This window comes from Phyllostomus discolor, chromosome X (assembly GCF_004126475.2).
Source record: "Phyllostomus discolor isolate MPI-MPIP mPhyDis1 chromosome X, mPhyDis1.pri.v3, whole genome shotgun sequence".
Classification (NCBI taxonomy): domain Eukaryota; kingdom Metazoa; phylum Chordata; class Mammalia; order Chiroptera; family Phyllostomidae; genus Phyllostomus; species Phyllostomus discolor.
Window position 1 is genome coordinate 41,021,388 of NC_050198.1, and position 10,592 is coordinate 41,031,979.

The window sequence follows — 10,592 nt, forward strand, 5'->3', positions numbered from 1 at the left end:
AGCTGACTTCTCAATGGAAACACTCCAAGCCAGAAGAGAATGGCAAGAAATACTCTTAAGTAATGAGAACCAGAAGTCTGCAACCAAGGCTATACTCTTAAGTAATGAGAACCAGAAGTCTGCAACCAAGGCTATGTTACCCAGCAAGACCCTCAATCAAGATAGAAGGCCAAATAAGGAGCTTCTCAGACAAAGAAGTCTAAAAGAATACACCTCCACCAAACCAGCTCTGCAAGAGATGCTAAAGAAACTGCTTTAAGGAAAGGAAGGAAAAGAGAAAGAGAGAGAGGAACACAGGTACAAAAATAGCAATGAGTAACTACCTATCAATAATAACCTTAAATGTAAATGGATTAAATGCTCCAATCAAAAGACAGAATATGGGAATGGATAAGAAAGCATGACCCACATATATGCTGCCTACAAGAGACCCACCTCAGGACAAAAGACCTACACAGACTGAAAGTGAAGGGCTAGAAACAAATGGACAGGGAACAAAAAGCCAGGGTGGCAATACTCATATCAGACAAAATAGACTTCCAAAAAAGGGCCATAAAGAGAGACCCAGAAGGTCACTACATAATACTCAAGGGAAGAATCCACCAAGAAGACATAAACATTGTAAATATATATGCACCCAACATAGGAGCAACCAAATACATAAAGAAAATCTTACAGGACTTCAAGAAAGATACTGACAGCAACACAATGATAGTAGTGGATTTTAACACGCCACTGTAAAAATGCACAGATCTTCCAAACAAAATTTCAGCAAAGATATTATGTCAGTAAACAATGCCCTAGATGAAATGGACTTAACTGATATATATAGAGCCCTTCATTCCAAAGAAGCTAAATACACATTCTTTTCTAATGCACATGGAACATTTTCAAAGACAGACCACATGATAGGACACAAAACAAGCTTCAACAAATTCAAGAAAATGGAAACCATACCAAGCATTTTCTCCGATCACAAAGGACTGAAACTAGAAACCAAACCCAAGGAAAAAAACCAAAATACTCAAAATCATGGAGATTGAATAGCATGCTATTAAACAATGAATGGGTCAAGAATGAAATTAGGGAAGAAATGAAAACATTCCTGGAAACAAACAAAAATGAACTCACAACAATCCAAAACTTATGGGACACAGAGAAGGCAGTATTGAGAGGGAAGTTCATAGTGATACAGACCTACCAAAAAAAGAAACATTTCAAACAAACAACCTAACCCTATGCCTACAAGAACTTGAAGAATAAAAATAAAGACAGTCCAGAGCAAGTAGAAGGACGGAAATAACCAAGATCAGAGCAGAACTGAATAACATAGAGACTAAAAGCACAATTCTAAGGATCAATGAATCCAAGAGCTGGTTCTTTGAAAAGATAAACAATATCAACAAGGCTTTAGGCAGGATCTTCAAGAAAAAAAAGAGAGAGGACCCAAATAAACACAATCAGAAATGAAAGAGAGATTACAATTGACACCACAGCAATACAAAGGAGTGTAAGAAATTACTACCCAGAACTCTATGCCAAGAAATTTGAAAACCTAGGTGAAATGGACAAACTTCTACAAAAATATTATCTTCCAAAACTCAATGAAGAATCAGAAAGCCCAAACAGACCAATAACAGCAGATGAAATTGAAGCAGTAATCACAAGACTCCCAACACACAAAAGGCCTGGACCTGATGGTTTCACAGGAGAATTCTACAAAACATTTAAGGAAGAGCTTACCCCTTTCCTTCACAGACTATTCAAAAAAATCCAAAATGATGGAAGACTCCCAAACTCATTTTATAAAGCCAGCATCATCTTAATCTCAAAACCAGACACATACACAACAAAGAAAGAAAACTTCAGGCCAATATTCCTGATGAACACAGAAACTAAAATCTTCAGTAAAATATTGGCAAACGGCATCCAACAATACATTAAAAAGATCATACACCCTGACCAAGTGGGAGTCATCCCAGGGATGCAAGCATGGCACAATATTCTCAAATCAGTAAATGTAATACATCACATAAACAAAGACAAAAATCACATGATTGTATCAATAGATGCAGAAAAAGCATTTGATAAGGTACAGCACCCATTTATGATGAAAACACTCAGCAAAGTGGAAATACAGGAAGCATTCCTCAACATAATAAAGGCCATATATGAGAGAGCTACAGCCAACATCATACTTAATGGCCAAAAACGAAAATCGTTTCCACTAAGATCAGGAACAAGATAAGGTTTTCCATTTTCACTACTTCTATTCAACATAGTATTGGAAGTTTTAGCCACAGCGATCAGACAAGAAAAGGAAATAAAATGCATACAAATTGGAAAGGAGGAAACAAAACTGTCATTGTTTGCAGATGACATGATAGTGTACATAGAAAATCCTATGGATGTGGCCAAAAACCTACTCCATCTAATAAATTAATTTGTCAAAACAGCGGGATACAAAGTCAATATCCAGAAATTAAAGGCATTTTTGTGTACCAACAATGAAACAACAGAAGCAGAAATCAAGAAAAAGGATCCCACTTGATGTAGCAAAAAGAAAAATAAAATACCTAGGAATAAACCTGACCAAGGAGGTAAAAGACCTCTACTCAGAAAACTACACAACACTGAAGAAAGGAATCAAGGAAGACACAAATAAATGCAAACATATACCGTGTTCATGGATTGGAAAAATTAACATCATCAAAATGTCCATAGTACCCCAAGCAATATACAGATTCAATGCAATACCTATTAAAGTACCAATGGTATATTTCACAGACATAGAACAAACACTTCAAAATATTATATGGAACCACAGACAACCTCAAATAGCTGCTGCAATTTTGAGAAAGAAGAGCAAAGAAGGAGGGATCACAATATCTGATACCAAACTGTATTACAAGGCCACAGTAATCAAAGCAGCCTGGTACTGGCATAAAAACAGGCACATGGACCAATGGAACAGAACAGAGAGCCCAGAAATAAACCCAAGTCTCTATGGTCAATTAATATTACATAGGGGACAGCAACATAAAATGGAGTAAAAATAGCCTCTTCAACAAATGGTTTTGGGAGAACTGGACAGCTACATGTAAAAAAAAAAAAATGAAACTCGAGTGCCAACTTACACCTTACACAAAAATAAATTCAAGGTAGATAAAAGATTTAAATATGAACCCTGACACCATTAAAGTCCTAGAGGAGAATATAGACAGGAAAATCTCAGATATTTCACACAGCAACATTTTTACTGATATGTACCCTAGAGCAAAGGACATAAAGGAAAGAATACACAAATGGGACCTCATCAAAATAAAAAGCTTCTGCACAGCTAAAGAAAACAGTATTAAAACAAAAAGAGAACCAACTATATGGGAAAACAAATGAAAAGATGCTCAGTATCACTAGCTATCAGAGAGATGCAAATTAAAATCACAATGAGGTACCACTTCACACTGGTCAGAATGGCCATCATAAACCAAGCAACAAACAACAAGTTTTGGAGAGGTTGTGGAGAAAAGGGGACCCTAGTGCACTGTTGGTGGGATTGCAGACTGGTACAACCACTATGGAAAACAGTATGGAATTTTCTGAGAAAACTAAAAATTGATCTGCCTTTTGACCCAGCAATTCCATTGCTAGGATTCTATCCCAAGAACTCTGAAACACCAATCCAAAAAATCCTATGCACCCCAATGTTCATAGCAGCACAATTTACAATAGCCAAGTGTTGGAAGAAACCTAAGTGCCCATCAATAAATGAATGGATCAAAAAACTATGGTACATTTACACAAAGGAATTCTATGCAGCAGAAAGAAAGAAGGACCACCTACCCTTCACAACAGCATGGATGGAACTGGAAAGCATTATGCTAAGCGAAATAAGCCAGGCAGTGAAAGACAAATACCATGTGATCTCACCTTTAACAGGAACCTAAACAACAAAACAAACAAGCAAGCAAAATATAAGCAAAGGCACTGAAATAGAGAACAGGTTAACCAGAGGGGAGAGGGAAGGGAACTTCAGGGGGAAATGGGAAGTGTTTACAGGAACAAGTATAAAGGACACATGGACAAAAACTAGGTGGGGTGGAAATGGGAGGGACGTGGAGAGGGCTGGGGGGCATTGGCTGGGATGGGAGTAAAAGACAGAAAACTGTACTTCAACAATTAAATTAAAATAAAAATAAAATAAAAATTTAAAAATATAAAATAAAACATTAACAATATAAAGATTAATATAATAGTACAAACTAGACTGGGTAACATAAAAATGTCCACTAAGAGAAAAATGATTTTACAAATGGTGTACATCAATATATGGAGAAACTAAAAAGAATTATGTGAATTATTCAGAAAGTATTTATGTGACAAACGAACAGCACAAATTATATTGCATTATGTATTTCAGGGGTCTGCAAATAAGGCCTGAGGGCCCACCACCTATTTCTGTAAATAAAGTTGAATTGAGACACAGCTACACCCATTTGTTTATGTATCATCTAAGACCACTTTGAAACTACAAGGGCACAGCTGAGTAATAGATCATATGACCCTTAAAACCTAGAAGATTTACTATCTTGCCCTTCAAAGAAAAACTTTGCCAAGCCTTGATGCTTTTACTGACTTATTCTTTCTTTCTTCCATTCCTTCTTTCTTTTTTAAAATTGATTCTAGAGAGATGGAAAGGGAAGGAGAAAGAGAAGGAGAGAAACATCAATTGTTTGCCTCCTGAACACCACACAGGGACTGAGCTCACAACCCGGGTATGTGCCCTGAAAAGGAACCAAACTGGCTACCTTTCAGTTTGTAGGACAGACAACGCCCAATTGAGCCGCACTGGCCAGGGCTCTTTTACTGACTTTTTAATGTCAGCATCTGTCATACGCACTGTTACAAATGAATAACACTACTGAAAGTGAAGCTGTAGTAAGCTTCCAGCAACCCTGAGTACACATACACCTCATACACACTACCTGACACATTATAAAAAATGAACCCTATAGCTTTAGTTTAGTATAATCATTAGTTTAAGGTCCTTTCCCCCCCTTAAATCTAACCATTCTGACTGTTTAACACACTTCTCACTTTATGCTTATAGTCAATACTTGAATTTAATTCTATTTCTGGCAATCCTCAGCTAGAGGCTCCAGTTTTTATGTTTCCTTAAGAAAGAAACACCCTAGCTTTCAAAGTCCCACCAAAATAGCCCTCTCTTCCAGGCACCTTTCCTGATTACATCCTGGAAAGTGTCATTGCTCTAGGATCCAGTCACACTTTGTTCCTACCTGTTATTACAGTACTTCATATAACAGCTTGCTTCTTAGACAGTCCTGTACATAGCTCTGTATCCCTAGAAAACCTAGGCAAAGCAATTCTCATAACTGCATATACAATTAGAAGAGAGGCTTCTGTCAGCCCAGAAAGGAAGGGAACATCTCACAAATTTTTTAATTGTCTACAAACATTTTTGACTGTGCAATCCATCCTTAAACTTTTGAGCACATAACCCATATAGGCATTTTGATATTTTCTTAGAGATTCTATTTATTTATTTTAAACACAGGGGAAGAGAGAGAGAAAGAGAGGAAAATATCAATGTGTTTGCCTCTCATGCGCACCCCTACTGGGGACATGGCCTGCAACACAGGCAGGTGCCATGACTGGGAATTGAACTGGTGACCCTTTGGTTCGCAGGCCAGCACTCAATCCACTGAACCATACCAGCCAGGGCTGATATTTTAAATAAATTACACACCTACCACGTTTTTAAAATACAAAACATATGCAAAATAGATACTAAAAAGGATGTGTCTCTGATTGGGTGTTACTGAGACTTGTTAGAAAAGAACAACGTGGAAGTCCAGAATTAAAGTTGGTCTCACACAAAAGAAGTAATTCAGGATGAACCTTAGTGTGCCCACTCTTAAAACCACTTAGAGTTTACCACCTTCATATAAACTTCTGCAGCAAACACTATGCAGATAACAGAGCTTACCACATTCCCTTTTGTGGTAATCAACACTTCTATTCCAAGTAGATTTCACTGCAGATTCCATTAGGAAACATGAAAATCAGTCTAAGAGAGCTAAACTGTATTTTAAGTGTACTTAATGAAAATACCTGTTGGCGTACTTAATAGTAAACAGTAACTTAAAAAACCACCTACTTTGACACTTGTGAAAGGGGAAAATAAGCACAAGCTCCAAAGATCGGATTTGCAGTCAGTGGGCCTGGTCAAATGCCAGCTTCAACACTTACTAATTGTGCGGCCTGTGACATTGGGTAAGTCACTTAACCTAAGCCAACTTCATCTTAAAATCAGGAAACTAAGCCTTTCTTAATTCTGACATCTGTAATTAAGCACCTAAGTTGAGTTGGGCACACAGTAGGTCATCACTGAAGGGAAGCTAAATCCCTTCCCAAATTCTTGTCTAGAAGTTGACTGAACTAGTAGGGCAGAACCACCTGTTCTCTCAGATTCCTTCCGCTCAGACAACAGCCAGCCCCCATACTACTGACTCACCAAGGGAAGCAGTCTCACACCAGAGACGGCCCCTACTCCCTTCCATCCATCCATCCATCCATCCATTCATTCATGCAGCAGTTATTAAACCCAGATTGTGCAGGCCCAGTATGGGACACAGAGATGGAGAAGACCACGCTCCTGTCCTCAAGGAGCTGACCCTGCAGTGGGGAAAAACACTGTAGACTGCAATGAAGAAAAAGATCGCAATGTAGACGACAACGAAAGTACTAGGAAAGAAGCATGAGCAATAGGCCTCCCGGCCTAACCTCCTTTGACCCCAGATCCATTGTTCTGGAGCGAAGGGCCGGGGCCGGGCAAGCAGACGCTGCAGGCCCTGACCTGCTCCCTGCTCTCCCACCCTGCAGCCAGGCCTCACACCCAAGGCAGTTCTGCCCATTTGACTTGCCCAGCTCCCGGCCCGAGCCGGCCCGCCACTTGGTTGGGGGCACTGCCCACGAGCCGGCTCAAGACTACCTGACATCAGATGGCTGCAACGCGTTCAGCGCCGCTTTATCAAGGCGCTCCATGGTGTGGCCACCTGCAGCAGGTTCTCGCGGACAGAGCTCCACAGCCACTCTCAATTGGTTTCGGCGGATGACTGGTTCAGGAAGGCCCCGCCGGAAGTGCCGGCCAGCGCTGGGCGGCGGGATGCAGCGCGCAGGCGTGGCGCATTGCAGTGACGCTGGCTGTGGCGGGCGCGAGCGCGGGTGCTCACGTGGCTTACCGGCCAGGGCTCCGTTGTGTGCGCCCCATCTGAGGCGTCTTGTAGTCGAGGAGCAACCCAGGCGAGTAGCCCAGCCACTCCACGTTGAGCCGGGACTTCCCTCGCAGCATAGTTCTTCCGGACAAGCTGCACTGTTGCTGTCGACCCCTGTGAGCAAGCAAACACCTCGTTCAGGGTCCCAGCCCCTGTCGCAAAGCTGCGGTTGCCAGGAGACAGGAGCAGCTGAGGCCAGAGAAAGGACGACCAAGCAAACCAGTGTGGTGCTAGGCAACCAAGCAGTTTCCAACGACAACAACAGAGAAAAAACTGCATATTATTCCACAGACCTTGAGCAAATGCCTCATTAATTATTACCCACAGTGAAAGTCCAGCGGTGGGAAGCTGGAAAGAGTTACTTTAACGCTGATCAGAGCCTGTAAAACTAGAGAATGTTAGGGCTGAAAGACCCCGTGCTGGCAGTAACTGTTCCAGGCTGCACATCGGTGACCCCAAATTCCACTTAAAAACATTTTGCAGCTGCTCCAAAAGCCGACAGCGATACACCAGGGACTCAAATAGTAAGGGATAGATAGTCCTCCTGGGCCTGAGCAACCCAAGAAAGGTATAAAACGGTGCATAAGCCTAAGGTAAGGCTCGACAAATTTAGGTTGTCACTGGCTGCTGATAAGAGGACAACCCTGACATGGTCAACTCCTAGAAAGAGCAATTGGCCACACATCTGTTTTTTGCACCACATGGACTCAAACATCACATCTGAAATCATGACTAAACCAGCAGGTTAAGAGCCTTCTTAAGGACCAGGGACTGGACAGCAGGAAACACACCTTTGAGTACAGACTCTCTGGGCCTCATCTAGAAGCACCTAATGCCACAACTATGGCAGAATTAGACTTTAGTTCTGTGGTTGGCAAATTGTGTCCAGTTGCCAAATACATACAGCCAGCCTGCCTACCACCTATTTTCCTATAGCGCATGAGTTAAGAATGTTTTTTTTTTTATTTTAAATGTTTTTTTTAAAGATTTTATTTATTTATTTTTAGAGAGGGAAGGGAGGGAGATAGAGAGAGAGAGAGAGAGAAACATCACTGTGCGGTTGCTGGGGGCCATGGCCTGCAACCCAGGCATGTACCCTGGCTAGGAATCGAACCTGGAGCACTTTGGTTCCCAGCTCGTGCTCAATCCACTGAGCTACGCCAGCCAGGGCTCTATTTTAAATGTTTTTAATTAAAAGAAAAATAATATATTGCCACACGTCAAAATTATATGAAATTCAAATTTCACTGTCCACAAATAAAATTTTATTGGAACTCAGCCATGCTCATTCGTTTGTACTGTCTATGGCTGCTTTCACACCACATCAGCAACAGTATTGAATAGTTCTAACAGAGACTGTATGGTCTACAAAGCCTAAAATGTTCACTATCTGGCCCTTGTCAGCAAACGTTTGCTGACCCCTGCTCTAGCTAATCACTCTGTAATGATCCTTAAGGGATCCATAGATGTCGTAATGGAGGTTCTGAGAACAATTTTCAATATTAAAAATAACCTAATGAATGTATTTAATGGATATATTGGATGTTACCTACCATTAGAAATCAACACCTACTTAAGACATTACCTTTCTTTGGTTTTTAGCACTACTTATATCACATTGATGAGGTAATCTGGGTTATTGAATGAGAAAATACACATATCAGTACTAAACCATTGTATACTTGGCTGACTAAATACATTAAAACATAGAATAAACACAAGAGGAGTGATCTTTGCTTTCTGACCTTGTGCATCTCTCATGCCTAGAATAAGGGCCTGATATACATACAGTAGGCACTCAGTAAATATTAGTTAGATAAATGAATTGGGTCCACAAGGAGACAAACAGCAAAGGGGTTATTTGTAAAGATTAGGAACCACTGATGCAGTTCTATTAGATTTCTAGGGCTACCTTAACGAACTACTGTAAACTAGTGGCTTAGATGACAGAAATATATTGTCACATAATATGGGAGGCTAGAAGTCTGAGATCAAGGTGTTGGTAGAGTTGGTTCCTTCTGAGGATGGTGAGGAAGAATCTCTTCAGTGCCTTTCACCTAGCCTCTGGTGGTTTGCTGGCATTCTTTGGTGAACCTTGATTAGCAGAAGCATCTCTCTGATCTCTGCATTTCTTGTCCCATGGCATTCTCTCCATCTCTGTATCTGTGTTCAAATTTCTCTGTTTTATAAGATCTCAGTCATATTGGATTAGGGGACTACCTTACTCAAACAAGCCCTCATCTAATTACATCTACAACAACCTTATTTCTTCTTTTTTTTCTCTTTTTTAAAAAATTGTTGTTCAAGTACAGTTGTTTCCATTTCCTCCCTCCACACCCCTAGCCCCACTCATCCCTGCCTCCCATACTCAATCCTAAGCACTTTGGCTTTGTTCATGTGTCCTTTATTCATGTTACTTGATGACCCTTCCCCTATTTTCCCCTATTATCCCTCTCCCTTCTCCCCTCTGGTTACTATCAGTTTGTTTTTTATTTCAATGTCTCTGGACTGGATGGTTTCACAGGAGAATTTTAAAAAACATTTAAGGAAGAGCTAAACCCTATGTTTCTCAGCCTATTCCAAAAAATCCAAGAAGGAAGACTACCAAACTCTTTTAATGAAGACACCATCACCCTAATTCCAAAACAAGATAAAGACACAACAAAGAAAGAAAACTTTAGGCCAATATCACTGATGAACATAGATGCTAAAATCCTCAACAAAATATGGGCAAACCACATCCAGCAATACGTTAAAAAGATTATACATCATGATCAAGTGGGATTCATCCCAAGGATGCAAGGATGGTACAACATTTGCAAATCAATAAACATAAGACATCACATAAACAAAAGCAAAGACAAAAATCACATCATCATGTCAATAGATGCAGAAAAAGCATTTGATAAGGTACAGCACCCATTTATGATAAAAAACACTCAGCAAAGTGGTAGTAGAGGGAGCATTTCTCAAAATAATAAAGGCCACATGTGAGACACCTACAGCCAACATCATACTCAATGGACAAATCTAAAAGCTCTCCCACTAAGATCAGGAACAAGACAAGTTTGTCCATTTTCATCACTTCTATTCAACATAGTATTGGAAGTCCTAGGCCTAGCAATCAGACAGGATAAATAAATAAAAAAAACACATCCAAATTGGAAAGGAGAAAACAAAACTGTCATTGTTTGTGAAAGACAAGATAGTATACATAGAAAAACCTACAGACTCCAGGAAAAACTGCTGAACCTAATAAATGAATTTGGAAAAACAGCAGGATACAAAGTCAATGTT

General features: G+C 40.2%; 1 protein-coding gene across 5 annotated transcripts in view; it reads right to left on the minus strand.

Moving 5' to 3' along the window:
• The window catches only part of LOC114505158 (vacuolar ATPase assembly integral membrane protein VMA21), a 226,465-nt gene extending 219,017 nt beyond the window's left edge, over window positions 1-7,448 (minus strand). For 2 of the 5 annotated variants that reach the window (XM_036017005.1, XM_036017006.1), the window contains exon 1: window positions 7,013-7,082. Coding sequence is in view for 3 of the 5 variants with exons in the window: in XM_036017007.1 (XP_035872900.1) it covers window positions 7,263-7,372 (110 nt within the window). In the remaining 2 variants the exon portion in view is untranslated. Of the gene's footprint in view, window positions 1-5,297; window positions 5,333-7,012; window positions 7,194-7,262 lie in introns of those variants that run through there. The other 3 variants (XM_036017007.1, XM_028523069.2, XM_036017008.1) reach the window with 3 other exon arrangements.
• Window positions 7,449-10,592: the final 3,144 nt, after the last annotated feature.